The sequence below is a fragment of the Camelina sativa genome, chromosome 11, assembly GCF_030686135.1.
Source record: "Camelina sativa cultivar CO46 ecotype springtype chromosome 11, ASM3068613v1".
In the NCBI taxonomy this organism is placed as follows: Eukaryota; Viridiplantae; Streptophyta; class Magnoliopsida; order Brassicales; family Brassicaceae; genus Camelina; species Camelina sativa.
The window spans coordinates 13,955,059-13,978,982 of NC_141890.1; the positions used below are offsets into that span (position 1 = coordinate 13,955,059).

Below are 23,924 nucleotides of genomic sequence, written 5' to 3' on the forward strand. Positions count from 1 at the left end.
TTTATTATATGGCTCCAAAGCTTCGTTTACATATATAGCCCTGGGCTTATGAATAAAAGTATAAAACTAGAATGAATTTTCAAATGTAATATGCATGTTTGGACTTTGGAGCTTGGTCGGAATTTTAATAAGTAAACAAAAACAAAAGTTGGGACGAAAAAGAGCATGCGCACCTCTATTAGTCTCTCAAATCTATTATTTTTATAAATTTTAAGTAATTTTATTTTTTTATTTAAAATTAAAATTATAAATAAAACTTAGTAACAATTATAATTAGACATGTGTCAAGTGAGTCTATTACAAAGTTCTCAAAGTCTCTCTGAATGGATTTTTGCCAAATATGCCACATTTTTATAAAAGTTTTGGGAAATGCCACATTTTCTTCATCTTTCTAAAAATGCCACATTTTCACTGTTCATATATGATTAAAAGACGAAAAGACCCTTGTATCAAAGAGAGTGATTGTCGTGGACGAGATCTAATGGACAAGTTATTAGAGGAAATCATAGACTTGTCCACGAATTTCATTTCTATAACTTGTCTACGAGAATTATAATAATGAAGTTGTCCACGAATTCAAATTAGTTATCCATATTATTAAAGATAAGTTGTCTATGAGAGAGTGATTGTCGTGGACGAGATCTAATGGACAAATTATTAGAGGAAGTCATAGACTTGTCCACAAATTTTGTTTTTATAACTTGTCTACGAGAATTATAATAACGAAGTTGTCTACGAGTTCAAATTAGTTATCCATATTATTAAAGATAAGTTGTCTATGAAAGATAATTAGACAAAAAGGATAAAGTTGTCGAAATAAGAAGATGGTGGACCATAAGAAGATGTTGGACCAAAAAAAGATGTCGAGGATGATGGACCAAAAGAGAATGATGTAGATAACTCTGGACCAAAAGATGATGTGGAGGATTGAGTTTCTCGCTGACATCCTTCTCTATATCATCTTGTCCATCATCCACATCTTATCTATCATCTGCATATTGTCTATCATCTGCATCTTGTTGATCATCGGCATCTTGTCTATCATCCACATCTTGTCTATCATCCACATCTTGTCCATCATCCTCATATTGTCTATCATCCGAATCTTGTTTATCATCCACATCTTGTCCATCATCCTCATCTTGTCCATCATCTATATCTTGTCTATCAACAACATAGTGTTTATTGAAGGGCATTTATATCTTTTTAAGTGAATGTTGTGGCATTGTGGAAAAGAAAAGGAAAAAGTGGCATTTTGGCTAAAAAAAGTTACTGTTCATGGTATTTTTGTTAAATAACTTCTCTCTGAATAATTCTCTTTCCTACTTTTTTCAATATTATATATTTTCTTGTAGGTGAAAGACTTGTCAAAAAACTTCCACTGCACATACTCTAATGTTATACTCCCCCTGTCCCTCATAGTTTGATGTTTAGTACTTTTCACACATATTAAGAGAGAGAGAGAATGTAACTATTTTTTTATTTATTTTTTCTGATAATTTATTTGTTTTTATTTGTGGTTATTCATATATCTGTGTGATGATTTAGTTTACTGACTTTTCCTCCACTTTTCCACTAAAAATATTTAGAAAATCAATCTTTGAGTGACAAAGAAAATTTTCCAAAACATCAAACTATGTGAGACAGAGGGAGTATATGACATTAAAGCAAACCTGAGTATAATCAAATAGAGCAATACCATTTACTGATTGCAATTTTTGAGTGTTGGCAAAAGAAATATTTATGTTAGAATAAAATTTTTAGGGAATTGTTCTCTTATATTATTCTTTATTCCATATGATACAACATATATATAGAGATACAATATTATGATGTAGGTTTACACTAATGGACCGATAATGGGCATCTATACAATAATATAATTATTTATAACACTCCCTTTTGGATGACCATTATTAAAATGTAGTCCCAAATGCGCATATGAGATGTTGCCTCGTTAAAAAACTTACGAGGAAAACCCAGTGAAAAAACCCATGGTTAAGGGAAAAAGAGTGCAGTGCGCTTTGACTCCCCCTCTTGAGTACATCACTTGAAATCTTCGAGATGATCGATCCAATATGATGAAGTAGCTTCTTGAAAGTAGTGGTTGAAAACGCCATGGTAAATGGTTCGCCAAATCTTCACTTGAACGAATCTGTAGTAAACGTGTATCGCCATTCTTCTATTGGTCATGAGTCTCGCAAGTGACTCATCTTTATCATTATCTTTGTTTTTCACAATCTCATCAATGTATTTTAAAGACTTTGAAGATTATAGTCTTTCACTATTGGAATCATAATATTTCTCTTCAGGTGTTTATCTTTCACGTGTTTTTTTGTTGTCTCGTTAAAAACCTATCATGGAAAAACCCAATGAGATAAAAACCATGGTAAGGAAAAAAGAGTACAACCACGCACATGATCATATTTCTCCCCTTGAAAGCATCATCTTCAGATTATGCATTATGATCATATATATCATCTTTTCTGAACTGTTATAAACAGAGAGCTTGAAAGTACAAACTCATATGATAATCATCATATATTCTCCTAGGTCATTGAACTTAAAGTCATTTGAACCCCTTTCATATAGAAGATCGAACATAAGCTCAAATCTTCTTTTACATACAATATTCCAAACAATCATCTTATACATCGGAGTTCTTCATAATCTCCTTGTAAAACTTTCTCTTTCAATCTTCATCTTAGTATGGTACTACAATACCATTTTTCTATGTAAGATGATGTAAGCATCTTGAGATAACATCTCTTTTATCAGATGTCAAATCTGTAACCTCAAGAAATTTCATGAAATATCTAATTCTATACAATCTGATTTCTCCATCTTTCAGGAATAATATTTCATCACTGATTATTTCTCCATATATTCCTTGGTATGTGAAATCTCTACTGGAGATTAGATAACATTTTCATCATCAACATATTTGCACTTGTTTTTGTACCTTTCTTTTAACAAGAACCATTTGTAAGTGCTGAAGAGACAAGAGACACATATAATTTTTCTTTTAACGAGGTTCAGCGAATGTCTACGTCTTCAAACTTTGTTGAAAATATTTCTTGAACACAATTACAATTAGTGTTCAATCTCGGATTTATACAACCCTAAGATATTCTCTATCTTATTCCCGATTTATTTTCAACCCACTTTGAGATCCTTAAGATCAACAACAATGATCTACACACAAGATTCTCTCATAGAGATAAACTCTCACCCTTTTCTCTCCAAATGTGTCAAAAGACATCAAGACTTTCTCTTGCTTTTACAATATTCTCGAGAACTATAAAGTATTGCTTCTAGCAATATAATTACTTTAAGAGATATCTCTTATAGTTTGAAAACCTTCTAAATAGACTAAATCAAGTCTTGCCTTATTTTCAATCTCATTAGGGATCTACATAGTTGCTTCCACCATATGAGAGTGCATTTCAAATATTAAATATCAAGTATTTATGAGAATCATTGTATTACTACATGTACTTTATTTCTCATAAAGATCCCAATATTTTCCACTCATTTTATACTTTTAAGTGTAAGGACTACAAGTCCAAATATTATATCTTTAAGAGACTTGAACTATTTCATAGTTACTTCTTTCAATGATTAACCAATCATTCTTTGTGTATACTTTTCAATAAATCTTTCTATAAATCGCGGTTTATGATCCTCGATTTGATCCATAACATCATTAACTGTAATACTGCATGCAAAAATATTTACGACGTCAATTTGCTTTTTGGATCCTTTTTATTCTAGACATAACTCAACTTGTTGAGATTTCATATCTTTTTTAACAAAAATTAAATTAAAGAAAACAAAAAAATCTTCTTCTCCCTTCCCCGTATTCTGCTTTCGATTCCTCTTCAACAAAATCAATGGAACTAACAGTAATAAGTGTAAACCCAAAAACAGAGATTAACGCAAGAACTCTGGTCAAGGAGCTCGAATTCTTCAAAGTTCTCTATAACTGTGAATAGGAATCAAATCTGGAAAGAAAAAAATTATGAACATGGATCGAATTGATCCCCTTTAAGCAAATTCATTGGTATATAGTCATAATCAAGCCCTAAAAATCAATCAAACAAGAATCCAAATTTCAGATCAAATAACAAAAACAACATTCTTGTTCACAAAATTGACTTCTAGAAAGGGACATCAAAATTATTGGCGAGACCTTTCAAAGCGAGGGAGATATGGACACGATGAGCACACGAGCTTCTCCTCAGATCTCTACGCAGCGCCGTTCTAAGGCCGGAAACCGAATATATAGGCATATGGCTTGACCACGGAGACTGTAAACGCGGCAAGGAACCTCCGCAATTGTCATCTCCGGTACCCGAGGTTGCATAAGTTTTGAAAGTCACAATTGGGGCCGAAGGTCTATACACAAAAACTCGATTTTATGAATTAGGTATTCAATTTTAAGCTTGAAGGTTCATTTTTAATACTAAATTGATCTCAATTTCTCGAATTTGGATTTAGGGGCTTAGGTTTTGAAATTGGAAATTTCGTTTGCTGCATACAATATATATATAATCAAAGGAAGAAGACGAACAAATATTCGAGCTCCTTGATCGGATTTCTTAGATCAATCTTTGCTCTTGGGTTCACGCTGTTAGTGCCATTGATTCTGTTGAAGAGAAATGAAAAAAGAAGAAGATGAGGAAGGGAGAAGAAGAAGAAGACGGGGAAGGAATAAGAGATTTTTTTGTTTTATTTAATTTTATTAAAAATTTTAAAAAAAAATCAATGCTTTGCCGTTTATTTGTTTCCAAAACAACAAGATTTTTGAATTGCCACGTCATCGATACATAGAAGGATTATATTGCCAGTGACTTTTGAGATTGTAGTATTGACCTGCATTAATTTGATGTGGAGGGTTTTCTTGCAAAAAAAAAAAAAAAAAATTACTTGGAAGGTTTTTTTGCACAAAACTCTATTTGGAACCATATGTCTATCACACTTCATGCGATTCTTAGACTTACTAGCAGTTGATCTTATTCTTCTAAGATATTAATATTTATCGGAGCATAGCTGTTATATGTTAATTTTTCACTTAAGATCAGAAAATGCATTCTAGCATCTTCGCTACTAAATTATCTTTTCAATTTCTAGCGCACATTTTAAAGTACAAGGATCAAGATAATTTCTCTCAATATATTTCTTTTCAGTTGTTTATTTTTCTCCCCCTCATGTTGGAAAGACTGACTCACCGAAACAACAGACTCTGCATCTCGAGATATTCAATCATCAAGAGAGATTTATATCCAACATTCTTTCAAATCTCATTTTATTCACTGTGGTGGAGCAACTCAATATGTATAACACATTTAAATGAGATATATATGGTGTTTGCCAAAAAAAAAAAAGGGATATATATGGTTTCTGACCCAACCCAATTGTAATGGGGAGTACTCATGATAATCTGTTGGCCTGATGCGAATTTATTGACAAATAGAGTTATTTATGTCAATTACATAGTGAGGTTTCACCACCATTGTCAATTAACCAAATACTCTCGCAAACTCGAAATTGCAAGTTGATTACAAATATATATGGTGGATCAGTCCACAATATCTCTTTGTATATGTACCAGAAAATTGACACTGTCCAAATTCATGGGGTCGGTGAAAACCATATAATCAGCTTGCTTTGTAAAGCAGCACACATAAGAAATCACTACGAAAACTCTTTAGGTTCTCTAATGAATCTTTTTTCAAAATTTCTGATTATTCTTTCGCATCACTACTGAACCGGAATGGCTTAACCGGTCATGCCAAACAATGAGATTTTCATAATGCATTTCATCTTCTAGATAATCCATGTAATCTCTAAAATACTTTTAGGGGGGTGTATTCAACTTGACATTTTAAGTGATTTATGTAAAAGTTACAAATCCTATGTTATTCAATCATAGATTTTAAAAAGTCTCCTGAAATCCACAGTTACTGAACTGATGATTTAAAAATCTACTTTAAAATCTATTGTTATTCAAAACAGTTTGTGGATTTGGATTTTAATAAGTTTTAGGGATTCTGGAGGATTTGAGGAGATTTGTTTAGTTAAAAATACAGAAATCCAAATCTCATTGTTTTAGGTGGGATTTGAAAGAATTTTACCATAAATTATATCAACTTCCCTAAAATCTATCAAATTTCCAAATTTTCTAAATCTCATAAAATCCTCCAAAATCATTGTTTCAATACACCCCCCTTATTGTCTTGGGTAATAATACTTATGATTTCAAAGTATTTTTCTTTGTTTATTGTCTCAACAAGATTACTTTTCAAATCTTCAAGATTTGCTCTATCATATGAGTGATTAAACTCATTTTGGGTGTGAACATAATTTTAAATTTTTTTCTATCACCTCTGTATGTGGGATTCATCAATTCTCCCCTGGAGATGATGACACTTCATGTCTATCAATCTCGATTTGAATCCCACTTTGTAATCAATAAAGTTCTCAAATTGGGTCATGTATTATATCTTAGACCCTTTTAACTTTGAGACTAATTGAGAGATTATAACACATTAATATCAAATTGTGTTCCCATAGACAATATCATATATACTTTTTAAGAGCTTTCAATATTTTTTCTACTACTTTTTAATATTGTAGTGAATAGTAAAAATTGTCTCACACTAGCTTCTTTCATCATCATATATGTATATGAGATAAGTACCTATAATACTTATTATTCACTTCTAGTGGAGAAACTAATCGACATTGACCGTGACTTTATATATCTTATCCAAATTCATGACCATTTTATACCAACTTTCTTGACTAGTGTCATTAGTGCTGCTTTTTTTTTTATTTTTTTATAGCATAAATCACAAAAATAGAGCAAAACAATAGGATGTGATTCATGATCAACATCACATTATTTTACTCGTTCACAAATAACAAAATTATAATATTTTTAAGATATATTTTTCATTATATTGTGTCAGCATGACAACAATATTTTATGACAAGTAGAATATATTTTCTCTAATATATTTCCAACAATGATATTATCTTCTATTATAATCATGGTTATAATTGGAATTCAATTGTTTGTATATATTCTCTTATAGACTTTTAGTCCATTTACTTTCTTTAGATTATTCTAAAGAACTAGTGAATTTTTATGGTCATATACTTGGACTTAAACTTGCTCATAGAAATGATGCCAAGAAAATATAATCAATAATCATTATTTAGTAATTTGTTACTAGATTTTCAATGTATTCACCAAAGAAAATTGGAGACATGATTTAAAATATTTCAACATGATATTATATCTAATTTTAATTAGATTTAAATTTGTGATTAAACAAATAAATTAATTCACAAACATTATAAATAATCATATAAATGAGTGTCCAACTTGTATTAACTATTAAGCATCATTTCTTTATATATATATATACTTCTTAAAATATTTTATTATAAAATAGTGTGTATATATATATATATATATCTTTTTTTCTTTTAAACGTTTTTTTCACTAAATATTTTTTTATAAAATCTAAAACGTTTTACCAAAAAATATAATTATATATATTTTCTTTTTAATATCTAAAGTCATTAATGAAAATAGACGTGCTTATTAGACATAAAAATAGTACTTATCTCAAGAGAAGATGTTGTCCAGGATCAAAGACGTAAGCATCATTGGCTAATGATTTTTAGCCAGTCCTCTTATGTCAAGGTTTCACTTGTAATGTGTTTGGTCCAACTCTGTATGGGGGGGGGGGGGGGGGGGGTTTCGGTGACGGGGAAACTGCTGTGTATTGAGGATGGATTCGTGGGAAGATCGGGAGGTTTTTCACAACAGAGAGAAATGACCGAAGTGCAAATGGCTTCTCGGGCCAAAGTTCGACGAGAAACGCTGTGTTGGCATCGGCGGCATTGGATGTAGGGGTGCAAGCTGGTGATGTGGGCCGGGTTGATGATCCACCGGTGTTGGGAGATAAGGCGGTGGTAGCTTGACGGTTAGCCCCGGTGATTCGTTTTATCTACAACAATAATCTGATGGATTGTCTGTTCTGGAATTGCGGGGGTGGGGGGGGGGAGGCAAATAAACCCAATTTTAGAAGATCGATTAGATACATGATGAAGAAGTTTCGTGTAGATATCCTTGCACTTTTTGAAACACATGCGAGTGGGGATAGAGCAAGCCAGATTTGTCAGAATTTGGGCTTCAATAACTCCTTCCGCGTTGATGCGATGAGGTAGAGCGGAGGGATATCGTTGCTGTGGAGGTCAACGGTGGGTGTAGTCTCAGTGGTTGTTTCGACAGATCAGTTTATTCATGCGAATATCAAGTTAAACATGGAGAAGGTCAATTTGTATATGTTGCTCCCTCCGTTACACGGAGGCGTGGATTATGGGGGAGTCTCAAGTCAGTGATTGGAGGAGTGGATGGTCCTCTGGTTATCGGTGGGGACTTTAACATTATTTTAAGGTTGGATGAGAGGACAAGTGGTAATGGCCGCTTGTCTCTGGATTCCTTGGCTTTTGGTGAGTGGATTAATGATCGTACATTGATTGATATGGGATTTAGGGGCAACCGTTTTACTTGGCATAGGGGAAGGTCTGAGCAAACATACATTGCCAAGAGGTTAGATCGGATTTTGTATTGTCCCCATGCCCGGTTAAAATGGCAAGAGGCTGTGGTGACTCACTTGACGGTTTTTGCATCAGATCATGCTCCATTGTACCTGCAGTTGTGCCTGAAGAGTAGAGGGGACCCAAAGAGAAGACCTTTTTGTTTTGAGGCGGCTTGGTTAAAGCATGAGGGGTTTCGGGAGCTGTTGTCTAACTCCTGGAATAATCAACTAACTACTCCTGTGGCTTTGAATGGATGACGTGATAGATTAAAGAGGTGGAACCGTGAAGTTTTTGGGGATGTTAATAAACAGAAGGCAGAATTAACATCAGAAATTGGTACAGTTCAAGACTTGTTGGAAGTGGCTCCCATGGATGTGTTGTTAGCTAAGGAGGAGGATTTGTTTTGTGAATTGGATAGGGTTCTTGAGCAGGAAGAATTGCTTTGGTTTTAGAAATCCCGTGAGAAATGGATTGTGGAGGGTGATCGTAATATGAAGTATTTTCATACTTCAATGATCATACGTCGAAGACGCAATCATATTGAGAGTTTGAAAAATAATGCGGGTGTTTGGATCTCTGCTACAGAGGAATTGGAGGATCTTGCAATCGCATATTATCAAAGACTCTACTCCTTGGTGGATGTGGATGTGGTTGTAGAGAGTTTGCCACAGGTGGGGTTCCCTTCTCTTACAGTCATGGAGAAAAATTCTTTGGCCACACCTTACACAGAAGCGGAGGTGGAATCAGTGGTGAAGGGTATGGGGAAGTTTAAGGCACCGGGTCCTGATGGTTACCAACCAATGTTTTACCAGGAGTGTTGGGATATTGTAGGTATGTCTGTCACACACTTTGTGTTGGGATAAAGAGGCTAAGGGAACAAAAAGACAAGGGTGGAGCGTCCATTCCATTCAAAATTTGAATTGGGAATCTTTGACTCACTTTTGCTGTCACTCGACCCGCACTCGACCACGTGGGGTCGAGTGGCCTCAAAAATCCATTTCTACAAGTCCAATTCTTCTCAAACCCATCTATACTCTCATATAAAAGCCTGCCCAACACAAACATAAAAGAAAAATATCAAAAACACAAGGAAAATTAAACTTATGTACAATGATACCTTAGGGACTTCCTCCCTAGTGAGCTTGTTTAAAGTCTCTAAGCTTGACTTTTGATGCCTTTTCAGGCTTGGTTTGGAGACCAAGGAGGTGATGAAATCCACCCTGGTTCAACTTGATCACCATGAAGCTGATTCATGATCACTTCACCCATAAAACCTTGTTTCCTCTCAAGTTTGAACCTTGGCCTTGCTTTCTTCAAAGACCTCTTGTTGAGTTGCACTTGAAGATCCTTCACCAGATCAGTCAACTCTTGAACTGAAGCCTTGAGCTTTTCAACTGATTCCTCATGAGATGAGACTTTAGCCTTTGAAGTCTCTACTTCACTTGGGACCTCATAATCCCTCTTGTCCTTAATAACAAAAGGTTGACCTCTAGTGGGCATGTTGGTTGGGTTATTGATATCAAATCTCATGGTTAAACCCTCAGCTATGTTCAAGCTTATCAGCCTTTTCTTAACATCAATAACAGCTCCTGCAGTGGCTAGGAATGGTCTTCCTAGAATGATAGGATCTAGCTCCTTATCCATATCTATAACCACAAAATCAGTAGGAATTCTGGCCTTTCCCAACTTGACTGGAAATCCTTCCAATTTACCAACCACATCCTTTTTTGATCCATCAGCCAGACTTATGTAGAGGTTGCAAGACTTGAATTCAGTGTGCCCAAGCTTTTGTGCTATAGAGTAAGGCATTACACTGATAGATGCTCCCAGTTCACACAAGCATTTGTTGAAGTGTAGGTAGCTAAAGGAGCAAGGCAGATTGAATGGACCTGGGTCTTCAAGTTTAGTTGGGATAATAACTCCCCCAATCTCCTCAAGATCCCTCTTGTCCTGATTCTGAGCCTTTTGCTTTGATATCTCAAGTAGCATACCTTGTTAGAGAGGATATTGAGCATACTGTTCCAAAGCAGGTCCTCTCTCTTCTTCTTTGAATTCAATGACAACCTCTTGTTTCAAAGCCATCACTTCCCTTTTTTCAATTATTTCCCTGAGTTCCTTCAGCTTTTGTTCCTTGAAACGTCCTGGGAATGGTAGAGGTGGTTTGTAAGCAGGAGGAATGTATCTGACAGGCTTAACAACTTCTGTGGGAACAACTCGATCAGTCGGTCGTGTGTGTGGTCGAGCATCTGGTCGAGTGATTTGCCTGCTTCAGTCTGCTGTGAAAAACCTTCACTCTGAGCTTCAACTTGAGACAAACCTCCCCAGCTTGAACTTCACTGTCCTTGGTGACATCTTCTTCATAGTAATGGATTGCTTTGTCTGTAAACTCCCTTGGATTTTGAATAATTTTACCAGGTAGCTGGTTTGGCTTAGGAGCTGATGTAGAAGCAATGTTGCTCTCCATGAACTTGACTTTAGAATTCAAGCTCTCAAACTTAATGTTCAGGTCATTATAAGAAGAATCCAGCCTTTGGTTAATCTCAACAAACATTTTGGTTGTCTCAAGCTGCCCATTTGCTTGTCTAAGTAGCAATTGCTGCATCATAGCTCTTTAGCCTGGTAACCTTGTTATTGCTGCTTGGGTACATAATTGTTGTGCTGTTGAGGTTGTTGAGGAGGGTAGACTTGATCTTCAGGATTTGCTACATTGATGCTCATGTAGGAGAGGTTGTTGTTTTTGAACTGATTTAACCTTTGAAGCCTCCTTGGTTCTGCATATAGGAAATCTCAGCAAATTCATTCTCCTCATCTTGAGCTGAAGTCTCTTCTTCACCAAGAAAATGGATATTCTTTTGCTGGCTGAGTAGTATCTTGTCCAACTTCTCATGAACAACCTTCAGATCCTTCTTATACTTATCATCATGATCAGAAGTGACAAATCTCACAGTTCTGTCATAGTCTTCATTATAGTTCCCATCAGATTGTGCCAAGTTTTCTACTAGCTCCCATCCTTCTTCTACATTCTTGTTAAGGAAATTTCCATTAGAGACTGTATCTAATAGCATTCTGATTTTTGGTAAGACTCCTCTATATAGTGTGGAGAGTAGAGACTCATTGCTAAACCCATGATGTGGACATTGTGTTTGGTAGCCTTTGAATTTCTCCCATGCTTCACAAAATGTCTCATTGTTCTTCTGAGCAAAACCAGAGATCTTATTCCTCAACCTTGCAGTTCTAGCATTAGAGAAGAATTTAGCTAGAAATGCCTTCTTACAAGCATCCCATGTAGTAATAGCACCAGTTGGTAGTGTCTTCTCCAATAGGTGTGTTTTGTCTCCAAGTGAGAAGGGAAACTATCTGAGCTTGAAGCCATCCTCACTAACACCATTAATCTTGGTGAAGCCACAGAGCTTGTCAAATTCATCCAAATGATCTAAAGGATCCTCCATTGGCAGACCATGGAATTTGTTTGCCTGAATCATTGTGATTAGCCCACTTTTAATTTTGAAATTGTTGTTGGCTACTGCAGGAGGTATTATGCCAGCTCTCTGATTGTGTGTATTTGGAGCATCTCCTGCACCAATGTGCCTTGTCCTTTGATCTTGGTTGTTTTGTTGATCCATCAGTAACTGTTCTTCCTGTTCCTGAAGGATTCTGGTTTTTTGTTGCCTCAAATCTCTTGGTAAACGGTTGATATGATTAAGGTACCTCTGAAGATTCTGGCTGCCCTTGGATCTAGTGTGCATCAACTGACTCGATCACTAGCTTGAACTGACACTCGGTCGAGCACAGGCTCGAGTTGAAGATTGAGACGAGAATACTGACTAAATCTGGTTGGCTGCTCGATCACACACTCGATCGTGCATACGGTCGAGTGCTGGTTCGAGTTGGTACCTGAGATTAAAAACAACCAAGTAGATGAAGAGGCTAATCAGTAGTGATCAATAGAACTTAATCTTAAACTTGTGTAAATCCTGAATGTTACAAATAATTACTCAAATGGCAACGACGCCAAATTGAAACTAATCTTTTTAGTGATATCAGTGTGAGGTGAAGATGATAATACTTATGCTATGAATGTATGCAACATGCAAACAGAGACATAAGCAGTGATAATGATGAATGATCAGGTGGAATGCAAGAGGTTTCAATTACTCTTATGCTGTTGTAATATAAGAGATGGCAATCCATAATGAGTAAGATGCAAGCAATCAGGATGTGAACACTTATCTAAGTTAAGCCAAATATGAAAATGGTTTTATACTAACACCCTAATGACAATGATGAAATGCAGATGTAAAATTACTAAGAATAAGAAACTAAATGCAAAGTGAACAGTGTAAGACAGAGATCTACAATAATGAACAAAGAAGCAAAGTGCATGATTAGAAAGATAAGACAGAGATCTACAATAATGAACAAAGAAGCAAACTCAAATTCTTAATACTTAGAAAGTTATGGAACCAACAAGTATCAGAAATCTAGAGAAAAATACAAGAAAAAAGTGGATAATGATCTAAGCAAAAGTAGAAATTTCCCAAAAGGGTAAAAACTAGGTTTATTTAGATATTTTCTCTCTAAAGTGGCTTCTTGGCGGCCATAGAGTACAATAGGTTTATATAGGAAGGAAGGGAACCCCTAAAATGGCTAGAATACAAAATAGGAAGGCTGCTCGCTCAACTCGACCATACTCGGTCAACTCGACCATGCTCGGTCAACTCGACCATGTGCTCGGTCGAGTGAGCTCTTCTTCTGCTTCTTCCAATCGGTCGAGTCCTTCTCCTCACACGGTCGAGTGTCTGGTTGAGTGGACTTCCGGACCTTGGTTCTTCTCTGCTCTAGCTCCTTCGTCTGCTTCTCTTGATAGCTCCACTCTCCTTCAACACTTCTCCATGCTCCTTTGGATCCTAAATCACCTGATTATGCAAGAAACAATGCAATGCAATGCAATGCAAACCTACTCTAATGCATAAACAATCCTAAAATTACTCAATAATGGCTAAACAAACTAGTAAATCATGCAAAATGTGCAGATAAACTAAGGTAAAACAAGGTGAAATATATGAGCATCAATCAACGTGTGAGGGAATGTATTGGTGGTGTTCGGCGAGAGGAGAGGATGATTGCGTGGACACCACCTACGATTGGTTGGTTCAAGGTAAACACAGACGGTGCCTCACGTGGGAATCCAAGATTGGCAGCAGTAGGGGGGTCTTGAGAGACGGTGATGGGTTGTGGTGCGGGGGCTTTGCTTTGAACATAGTGATATGCTCGGCACCGTTGTCGGAGTTGTGGGGGGGGGGGGTTATTATGGCCTCTATATTGCGTGGGAGAGAGGTGTTTCGCGCTTAGAGCTGGAGGTCGACTCGGAGATAGTGGTTATTTTCTACGAACATGGATTGAGGATTCTCATCCACTGTCTTTCCTAGTACGTTTGTGCTATGACTATTTATCAAAGGACTGGATAGTTCGTATCTCACATGTGTATAGGGACTTGCGAACGGATTGGCAAACTATGCGTTTTCTCTTCCTTTAAGTTTCATATGTTTACTTCTAGTCCTGATTGTGTTAGTTCTCTTTGCTTAGAGGATGTAAATGGATCGGTGCGCCCTCGAAACATTCGGTTGTAATTTTTTTTTTTTTTTTTTGAATAAAATGGGGTTCATCTCCTTTGTTCCACCAAAAAAAAAACAGAAAGGCTCTATATTATATTCTGATTGTAATTTTCCTATATAATCATTTAATCCCCATCTTTCATCTATGAAATGACTAAACAAGAAGAACTTAAAACTAAATTAGCAAAAACTTAATTATGAAAGAGGGAATATTTTTTAGTTTTTTTTTTTCTTCTTCTTGGCAATAGAAAATGATTGAATTAATTAGGGTTCTGCAAGAATTTGTCAGTAGACGGTTTAATAAATGTGTGTTACCATTGTAGTTGAATAGTATGCACCATACTTAAAAATGTGATAAAACGAGGAGAGGTCCAATGATGGATAAAGCAAAAACTATAAGAGAAAACATGTTTGGGCAAAATGTCTTCTGTGGATGTGGCATTGGTATCATCAATATTTAGATTTATGGTCCACCTGCATTTATTATTGAATCTTCCATTAATTAAGGAATCACTGTCCTAAGATTTTTTTCTTTCTAAAATCTGTTGATGGCCGAACCTATTAAATCAGGTCCATTAATGAACAAATAATCTACAATCATAATAGTATCGATCAAATATATTGACTGAGAGTATATGTCGTACATATCAACGTTTGTTGGTATATTAGGTTTAGCCATTTAACTCTCTTCCTTCTTACTTTCTTGTTAAATGTACAAACACATTAATTACACTCAGACTTATCTTATCTTAACTACTTATTTTAATTGTCTGATCCTAACAACACAAAATAATCCATTTAACATTTGGACCTTCAATCAACACCATGGCCCATTTGGCCATTTTCCTCACTCTTCTTCTTCCTCCTCCTACGCACACAACACTTCTTCTTCGCTTCCTCTTCTTCACACTCTTCCTTCGGCTTCTTCTTCTATCTTTTTCTCGTGCATTATTAATCAAAGATGGAGATTCCAACAACGTTTTCCTTACCTTTGTAAACTACATGTTAAACTCAAACTGTAATTGATTGTAATAATATCAACGGTGTTAGCATAATCGGTGTTCATAAAACTTTTTTTGGTTAAACTATTGTAGTTGATATTATATTTTATGAATACATTATATGCCGCCTAGTCTACATAAAATTAATTATATAATTGACTTTTCTAAGTTTTGTTTTGTAAACTATATAATTTTAATAAATTGGTTACAAATATGTTATACATTAATTGATAGATTAATTGGTTACAAATAGGTTATAACGAAAATCTTAAAGAGAATATTCTAAATAATCATATCATCTAACTTACTATATTAATTTTCTTTATTAAATTATTCATCAAATAAAATCTTTTGATATCTAACTTAATATATTAATTTGTTAATTATCATTATACTTCACCTCTCATTTTTATATATGAGTCTATTTTATGAAACAAATAAATTATCATATTATTTATTATAATTAAAAAATAATTTTATTTCCGGATATACCATAAGTTGAATTTTTAAAAACAAATATAAATTGTAAAATCTATGAAATATTCAAGCTTTAGTAATATTATTCTTTAAAAATAATATCTATTGAATTAAATTTTTTACTGAGTAACAGGTCAAAATTTGAATATTTAAATTCAATTTCATATTTTTTTGTTGAGTTTTATAATTTTATATAATATAATAAACTTTAAATAATTTATTTTGAAATATTTTTAATATATATTGAAACTTGACATAAAAGTTAGAAACTCTCAACACTCTAAATTGACTTATTATAACAATGTCAATAATATGTCACTATAATATGAAAGAATTTCAAGAAACCAAGTATATTAAAACAAAAAGTATGACAATAAATTAAATTACTCATAATATAATAACTCACTTTTTAAAAAATAAATTTACAAAATTATGTCTTATAATGACATTCAAGTTATGATGTAGAATATACATTGTTGAAATAACTTGACATATATAATCTAATACAACATATTAAAAATGTTAAAATATACAAAATTTTGTATAAAATAAAATTTCACTAGTGTTATAGCACGAGTATTTATTTAGAATCATTAACATTTAACAATATAAAACTTAAAAAATAGGTGTATTTTTTCAAGCCATCATATTTAGCATATGATTTTATTACATAATGTTTTATCCAAAAAAACTTTTAAAAACAATAACATAAATTATATTTTACATAAAAATTATAATATAAATAAAATGAATTTCAACCCGTTCTCTAGCACGGTCATAATCTAGTTGTCTTATTATTTTCTTTTACCGATTTTTTTTAGACAACACAAATTACACATTTGATTGTTTTGAATTGCAAACTGTAAGAGCATTTTTAGAAAACGGTGGTCCTATATTTAATGGGAAAACCACATGAGCTAATGAAAAAACGGTAGTCCTATATTTAATGGGCCTAAAGCCCAGTGTATATCAAAACTCGTGTCAAAAAGTTAAGGAATAAAACAAAAAACGACGCCGTACGGACATACTGACAAGTGCAGACAGCTGCTTAAAAAGAATACCACAAGCGGAGGAGAGTCAAACAATGTATGAATTTTGAATAGAGGGATCAGAAGAAACAATGGGAACGGTTCTGAAACTTCCGATCATCGATCTTACTTCTCCGGAGAAGCTTTCTATTTCCCAATTGATTCGTCAGGTTCTTCTTCTTCTTCCTTTACGTGTTTTTTTTTTTTCTTTCTTTTTCATGGAAATTAACAAAGCGAAGTCATTGATTGTATTATCTATATACTCTTAACGGTAATTGCTTCTTTATGTTACTACGCAAATTTCGATTTTAAACTGATATTTTGATGATTATATATATATTTATAAGGCTTGTGTGGATCATGGATTCTTCTATCTCACGAATCATGGCGTTTCGGAAGAGTTGATGGAAAGAGTGTTAACGGAGAGCAAGAAACTATTCTCTCTTCGTCTTGATGAGAAGATGGTGATGGCTCGTCGTGGTTCTCGTGGTTACTCACCTTTATACGACGAGAAACATGAATCCTCTGCCAAGTACAAAGGTTCTTAATTATATTATATTATAGGTTACTCTTGGTTGGTCCAACTACTTTAGATTCATGTTGTAATGATCTCTATAATTGGCTTTGGTTGAGAAAAAGGAAAAGTGTGATTGATTGAAAATATTCATGTAAAAGGTGATTCCAAGGAGATGTTCACGTTTGGATCTTCTGAAGGAGTTTTGGGACAACTTTACCCTAACGAGTGGCCTCTTGAAGGTAAAATTTGTTTGATATATAATACTTATAAGAAGATAATACAGTACAGATTATAGAAATTGATACTTTAATAGATGATGATAGTGCGGGATTACAATTTACAAATAAAGAAATTGAGGAATTTGATAATGGAACTCCTATTAATCTTCTCTAATAATTGTCACTCTTTAATAATAAACTATTTTCCAACCCTCGAGAATTATATATATAAATAGAAAAGTAGAAAACAAAGAGTATATATATTTAATACGAAACAGGTAACCAAACCGGATCAATATCATAATTTAATAACTTAAAATATACTAGTACTTTATATATTTATATATATTCTTACTTTATTATAATATAAACTGTACTAATAATGAATGTTATCTTAAACTCTTAATTTAATAGTCTGATAACATGACTTCTTCCGTTTTTCTTGGTCCAGATGTTGATAAAAAAAAAATCTTATCTTTGACTTATATAACATCAGCAAAAATAAAATAATAATTGATAGATGATATTTTACTGAAATGTTTGTTTTAGCTACCAATTGTAAACGGAATTTCAACTAAATAAACTCAAAACGTTCCAACCAAAAGACTTTTATTTTTTTGATCTGCTAACCAGTAGGATCATGAAATCTAACAGGTAAACAAAACTACGGCTTTTAACATATAACAAAACCATATCAGGTCGCGAGTTTAAAGGTCTGACCTTGCGGGGTTGGTCTGAGGTTTAAAACACTGATAGAAACTAAAGAGCCTAACCTACAATAAAAACATATTTAGCAAGAATTAGTCTCTGGGACTTTGAACCTCTTTGTTTCTATCAAATACTATTTTGTTATGTTGATTATGTTATATGATGGGTTATGGATGTTTGTATTAGAGCTTCTGCCGCTTTGGAGGCCAACCATGGAATACTACTATAAAAATGTCATGCAAGTAGAAGGAAACTTGCTCTGCTTATGCTGACCAAAAATACTTCTAAACTATTGTTTTTTCGTACTTATATATTGGATTGTACGTTGTGGTTTTTGTTTACTGGTCTGGTCTTTGTTGCTTCTTAGGGATATTGTTGGTAAGAAATTGCTTGGCCTAGTGGCTTTGGCATTGAATTTAGAGGAAAACTTCTTTGAACAAGTGGGAGCCTTCAATGATCAAGCAGCAGTTGTTCGTCTCATACGTTATCCAGGTCTTCCACCAAACCTGTGTTCTAAATGAGAAAACCACCACTGCTCGTTTCTTTATTTTACTCTTAGATTCCCTCCTTGTCACATTATATATAATAGGAGAGTTGGATTCATCTGGAGAAGAAACATGTGGGGCTTCTGCTCATTCAGATTTTGGAATGATAACTCTTCTTGCAACGGATGGAGTTGCAGGCCTTCAAGTATTCATCTCATATATATTTTTTAAAAACTGAGAGTTTCTTTTGTTTTTTTTTTTTAATCTTTTTGTTTTAGTTCTAATAATTAATGTTTACGTACGTACGTACGTACTAAAAGGTTTGTAGGGATAAAGATAAAGAACCAAAGGTTTGGGAAGATGTCGCTGGAATCAAAGGGTAAGTTACATAAACATATGCGTTTTGATTGACTCTATTTGTAGTTAAGGCCTAAAACTTAAGATGACTTTGTGTAAATTATAATCACAGGGCTTTTGTTGTCAATATCGGCGACCTTATGGAGAGATGGACTAATGGTCTTTTCCGGTACCTAAAAAATAAAACATCTATACTTTTAGTTTACAATATTTCTCATTTTTAGGATGAATAATTTGACTTAATTAAGATATATCGCTTCTTGATTATAAGATCAACCATGCATAGAGTGGTGTCGGTGGGGAAAGAACGTTACTCGGTACGTACGATGTAATTTGTTTGAATTAGTCTCTTTTTTTTTTTACTAATCGTCATCATTATCGTGACATAAACATGTTCGTTTTAATTACTTGAAGGTGGCTGTATTCGTCGATCCAGACCCAAACTGCGTTGTGGAGTGCTTGGAGAGCTGCTGCAGTGAAACTTCTCCTCCCAGGTATATTAATAACTCTCGTTATATTGTGATAACTTAAAAAGTTTTGGTCTTCTATCAGAAAGCTTAAACGTACGGTTGATTTGTGAATTTCTTGCCTGATCAGGTTTCCACCGGTCCGGGTCAAAGATTATTTCCACGAGCGATTCAGTCAAACTCTCGCTTCGTATTCTGGTTCCGGCTAAAAGACGTATTATATGAGAAGCTCCTCCACATTTGCTTAAATAAGACATGCATGTGTCAAATGTTTGAGTTTTCTACGTTAATAAAACCTGTTCCAATGTTTGGGTTTGAGTCGTGTGCTTATTGTAATAAATTATTAAAGGTGATAAAGTACTTATAACAATATCACGGATGCTGTATTATTTGCGACTGGTCAAATATACTAGTTGTGGTCCTTGTGGACTATGATTCCGTATTTGGAACAGATGTTTCCATAAAATGGTTTCATCTCTTGGTTTGGAAGAAGCCAAGAAGCAGCGGGTCTGGCATTTACAAGTGTCCTAAGCAGAACTAAAAAACATGCCCTTTTGTATATTACCAGAAAATTTTAACCAATTATTTCTTTCATTTCAAAATATAAGATGTTTTAACTAAAAGTATGCAGATTAAAAAATATTTATTTTTCACTAGTTCAACCAATCAGAACAAGACTGCATAATATAAAAAAATTAAATTAATCTAAAAATTGCATAGAAACTTAAAAACATCATATATTATAAAACAAAAAAATCTCTAAAACATCTTATATTATGAAATCGAGAGAGTAGTATATAAGACTTTATGTCTAATGTTTTTAAATTTTATTAACACAAACCAAAGCCAAAACATTAGATTTGATGAAAAGGTTTATCTAATAGTGTAACAAATCAAACTTAATCTCAAAAGGAAAAAAGACCAAAACCAAAACTAACAATTAACCTCAAAACTATGATTTGCACTTATATTAAAGTCTCTATTGTTATAAAAAGTCTTTAGATGTATATAAAAACTTCATTAAAAAATTACAAAAAATGCCTTAAAATTTTTGATGTCCTAATCCTTTGCTTCAGTTGCTTGTCATATCGGCCGGAACTACCGAGAAGTTCCTCCAAAGCATTCCCGATAACATGAGGGATTACTCAGGCCACTCTCCTGAGCTCTCTTATACGAAATCTGAGAATACACTGGATAAAACTGAGGCCACCATTGAGAAGATGAGAGAGCTTGGATTCCTCTTCAAAGTTTCACCTTGCAATTCGATGATTACTCACTACGGTAAGCTCCAAAATCGAGATATGGTCGAGAAGCTTGTAAGAGAGAGAAAGGTCGAGTGTGACAGTCCCACAGTGAACAAGGTTTTGAGAATTTGAGGGTATACGCAGACACAAGCAGCCAGTATGAAATTGATGGAAACACTTCAAAATGTGGGTTGATGAACAAGTAATCAAACTGGATGGAGGCACTGTCGTTGCAATGGCAAAAGCTTACCTTGTGGTTCCAAAGAAAAGGCGATAAAGATGTATGGTAATTGGTAACGAGGTTCAAATTTTGATTAGCAACTGCTGCTTTAAGTGTCTAAAAATGTACTAAAACACAAACAAACCCTTCAAATATTTTTCGGATTGGTTCGGTTCAAATAAATACTCGGTTCCGGTTATTTTATCTAAAACGAAGTCGTATTCCAGTATACGTCTGGTTCTCTCGTACAAGCCAAAAACGATCAGAGCAAAATCAATTTCCAAACAGAGAGAATGGGGACGTCGCTTCCACTTCCGATCATCGACCTCTCTTCGCCGGAAAAAATCTCCACCGCACAATTGATTCGTCAGGTTCTTCTTCACTTCTCTGTTACTTGTATCCTGCTTCTTCTACTAGATTACCTGCTTCTTCTTTCTCAGCAGTCATATGATTGCCATGAGTTCAATTTTTCCAATTTCAGTTGTGGATTAGTAAGTGATAGGACTAGTACCTGTAGCCATCAGTTGACGAAGATTGGGTTTTTTTTTATTTTTTTTGAGTTGTTCGGTTTTAGTCTGGGTTATTGAAGAGAGGTCTTGTGTATACTTAAGTTGAACTGGGTATTTGTTTAAGACATGTCTCTCTCTATGATTGCTGATAAACTGTTTTGTTTTGTTATGTCGGTAAAATTAGGCATGTCTTGAACATGGATTCTTTTATGTCGAGAATCATGGCATCGAGGAAGAATTAATAAAAGGGGTTTTTAAAGAGAGCAAAGGCTTCTTTGATCTTCCATTAGAGAAGAAGATGGCTTTACTCCGCCGTGATTTGCTTGGTTATACTCCTTTGTACGCTGAGAAACTTGACCCGTCCGTGACCTCCATAGGTTCATTCAGTTTGGTGGTTTTGTATATGGCTTGCATATGGTTTGTTTTGTTGCTGGAGGTGGTCTTTAAGATTTGATCTCTCTTTGTTAGGTGATTCCAAGGAAAGCTTCTATTTTGGCTCTTTCGAAGGTGTTCTCGCTCAACGTTACCCAAATCAATGGCCTTCTCAAGGTTATTTCCTACTACCTGTTTCTTTAATCTGTTTTGATCTCAATCTCTTTGTCTCTCTTACGAGTTCGGTGTATGTATATAGATCTCTTGCCATCATGGAGACAAACCATGGAATGTTACTACAAGAATATCCTGTAAGCACCTGCTCTTTAGTCGCTCTTCTGCAAAATGAATCTCTAACTAAAACCTCATGCCCTGTCTTCTCTATAGATCCTCAGTTGATAATAGGTTTTCAAGTTCATTATCAACAATTGGATTTGAACCTCGATGGTAGGGACAAATATAGTTTATCGTAGCCAATTACATTGGTCATTGGTGGTACAAAACTACAAATGTAGTATCTTTGGGCCATGGGTGTTCTTGATAAATCAACTTCTAAATATAAGGAGATTTATGATATTTCATGATTATTTTCTCCTGGGTCAACTTGCTAGTTGTGTGTTTGCATTGCTGCTTTAAGGTCCGTGGGTAGAAAATTGCTCGGCTTGATTGCCTTGGCATTATATTTAGATGAGGATTTCTTCGAAAAAGTGGGAGCCCTGAATGATCCTGCAGCAGTTGTTCGCCTCTTACGCTATCCAGGTATCTCTATGTACATCAGATTCTGGTTGGATTGATGATTGATATTAATCTTGATTGACTTTGGTAAGAACTAGATCTTAACATAAACCAGAGGAACATGTATCTAAACATATGTAATCAGTGAGAATTGATCCATATTCCAGGAGTTCGAGTCAGATTTTGATCTCTGCACTTCTGATGATATATATAGGTGAAGTGATTTCGTCAGATGTAGAAACATATGGTGCCTCAGCTCACTCAGATTATGGAATGGTCACTCTTCTTTTGACTGATGGAGTTCCGGGGCTTCAGGTTAATTATTTTTTCATTTTTTCTTGTAACTCTCCTCATACTCGTCTTCTTTTAGTAACCCTATGTTCTTACACCGTCTGTTAAAACTCAATAGGTTTGTAGAGACAAATCGAAACAACCACACATTTGGGAAGATGTCCCTGGAATAAAAGGGTAAAGTTTAGCGTTTTTTTATAGCTACTGGATTTTGGATGCTTGTTGATTAGAAATAATTGTTGAATTCCGGGGGACTTTCTATAACTGTAGGGCGTTTATTGTCAACATTGGTGATTTGATGGAGAGATGGACCAATGGAATGTTCCGGTAAATTTTAATCAGTCTTAGAGTGTGTTTTCTAGGTAACATTTCAAGATTATTCATGTAATATATGTGAATGGGTTTTAGGTCTACATTGCACAGAGTGATGCCGGTTGGAAAAGAACGTTACTCGGTAACTTTGCCTGATTCTTTCTAATTTCCTTACAAATTGATAAAGTTTTGGGCAAAAGTAGCTAACTTGAGGAGAAGTTTATTGTAGGTGGTGTTCTTCTTAGATCCCAATCCAGATTGTAATGTAAAATGCTTGGAGAGTTGTTGCAGCGGAACTTGTCCCCCAAGGTATTTGAGAAAACTGTGGTTGAATGAATCTTTACTCCATTGCACATTTGTTAAAATCTTTTTGATTTTGAATGGTAGAAAAATAAAAGTTTTGAGTCCGTTTCTCATATATTTTTTATCGTGTAGATTCCCGCCTATTCTGGCCGGCGACTATCTTAAGGAGCGTTTCAGGCTAACCTACGCAACCTCCTCCTCCTCCTCCTAGTCTAAGTTTTTTGGTTACGAAATGTAAAATTAGTGAAATGTAAAGGAATCCCGTGGGACTTGAAAATGATTTAGTCAAAGACGCACAAAAAAAACTCGTGGAACTTGAGTGGGCGGTTACGTATTTGGACCAAACTTATACACGTTGCGAATTTGTCTGTGGTCTATAACGACAATGTCTTTTATCCAAAGCATAAATATGTTTTGTCTTTTACGATTACAATACAAAACGATAT

General features: G+C 34.5%; 3 protein-coding genes, 1 long non-coding RNA gene and 1 other non-coding gene across 8 annotated transcripts; 4 read left to right on the forward strand and 1 right to left on the reverse strand.

Annotated features, from left to right (window-relative positions):
- Nucleotides 1-3,733: 3,733 nt before the first annotated feature.
- On the reverse strand, nt 3,734-4,743 carry LOC147933954 (uncharacterized). The gene is made up of 2 exons (XR_015573137.1): nt 4,574-4,743; nt 3,734-4,398 (listed from the first exon to the last, which is right to left on the reverse strand). It is a non-coding gene; the product is annotated as an uncharacterized LOC147933954 (long non-coding RNA).
- Nucleotides 4,744-8,118: 3,375 nt separating this feature from the next.
- On the forward strand, nt 8,119-9,071 carry LOC147933955 (uncharacterized). Its single transcript, XM_087472406.1, has 3 exons — nt 8,119-8,240; nt 8,309-8,725; nt 8,885-9,071. Exons 1-3 carry the CDS (start codon nt 8,119-8,121, stop codon nt 9,069-9,071), a joined length of 726 nt encoding a protein of 241 aa, XP_087328532.1.
- A 2,668-nt stretch (nt 9,072-11,739) lies between these two features.
- On the forward strand, nt 11,740-11,846 carry LOC147933956 (small nucleolar RNA R71). The gene has a single exon (XR_015573339.1). It is a non-coding gene; the product is annotated as a small nucleolar RNA R71 (small nucleolar RNA).
- Nucleotides 11,847-16,710: 4,864 nt separating this feature from the next.
- Nucleotides 16,711-19,934, forward strand: LOC147933957 (azadirone synthase LFS-like). The gene is made up of 11 exons (XM_010441799.3): nt 16,711-16,910; nt 17,088-17,280; nt 17,416-17,496; nt 18,370-18,421; nt 18,551-18,675; nt 18,773-18,873; nt 18,989-19,047; nt 19,138-19,194; nt 19,297-19,342; nt 19,440-19,519; nt 19,623-19,934. The coding sequence occupies exons 1-11, from the start codon at nt 16,833-16,835 to the stop codon at nt 19,699-19,701; spliced, it is 951 nt and encodes a 316-aa protein (XP_010440101.2). The 5' UTR covers nt 16,711-16,832; the 3' UTR covers nt 19,702-19,934.
- Nucleotides 19,935-21,169: 1,235 nt separating this feature from the next.
- LOC104723424 (kihadalactone A synthase LFS) lies at nt 21,170-23,918 on the forward strand. Of its 4 annotated transcripts, none has more exons than XM_010441801.3 (11): nt 21,170-21,327; nt 21,650-21,842; nt 21,934-22,014; nt 22,097-22,148; nt 22,475-22,596; nt 22,787-22,887; nt 22,982-23,040; nt 23,134-23,190; nt 23,272-23,317; nt 23,405-23,484; nt 23,611-23,918. In XM_010441801.3, the coding sequence occupies exons 1-11, from the start codon at nt 21,250-21,252 to the stop codon at nt 23,687-23,689; spliced, it is 948 nt and encodes a 315-aa protein (XP_010440103.2). In that variant the 5' UTR covers nt 21,170-21,249; the 3' UTR covers nt 23,690-23,918. The 4 variants fall into 4 exon arrangements, 3 of the variants coding, with proteins under 3 accessions (XP_010440103.2, XP_087330386.1, XP_010440100.2); XR_015571936.1 differs by having other exon boundaries at nt 21,175-21,327; nt 22,225-22,596; XM_010441798.3 differs by having other exon boundaries at nt 21,181-21,327; nt 21,650-21,851.
- The last annotated feature ends 6 nt before the right edge of the window (nt 23,919-23,924 follow it).

Bases quoted from the DNA above. Each gene is read 5' to 3' on its own strand.
- LOC147933957 (XM_010441799.3), top strand. From the start codon at position 16,833: ATGGGAACGGTTCTGAAACTTCCGATCATCGATCTTACTTCTCCGGAG. The intron at 18,676-18,772 runs GTCTTCCACCAA...TATATATAATAG, and splicing joins TCGTCTCATACGTTATCCAG to GAGAGTTGGATTCATCTGGA. The intron at 19,520-19,622 runs GTATATTAATAA...TTGCCTGATCAG, and splicing joins AGTGAAACTTCTCCTCCCAG to GTTTCCACCGGTCCGGGTCA.
- LOC104723424 (XM_010441798.3), top strand. From the start codon at position 21,250: ATGGGGACGTCGCTTCCACTTCCGATCATCGACCTCTCTTCGCCGGAA. The intron at 21,328-21,649 runs GTTCTTCTTCAC...CGGTAAAATTAG, and splicing joins CCGCACAATTGATTCGTCAG to GCATGTCTTGAACATGGATT. The intron at 23,191-23,271 runs GTAAATTTTAAT...AATGGGTTTTAG, and splicing joins TGGACCAATGGAATGTTCCG to GTCTACATTGCACAGAGTGA.
- LOC147933955 (XM_087472406.1), top strand. From the start codon at position 8,119: ATGATGAAGAAGTTTCGTGTAGATATCCTTGCACTTTTTGAAACACAT. The intron at 8,241-8,308 runs GTAGAGCGGAGG...TTGTTTCGACAG, and splicing joins TTCCGCGTTGATGCGATGAG to ATCAGTTTATTCATGCGAAT. The intron at 8,726-8,884 runs GTACCTGCAGTT...ATGACGTGATAG, and splicing joins GCATCAGATCATGCTCCATT to ATTAAAGAGGTGGAACCGTG.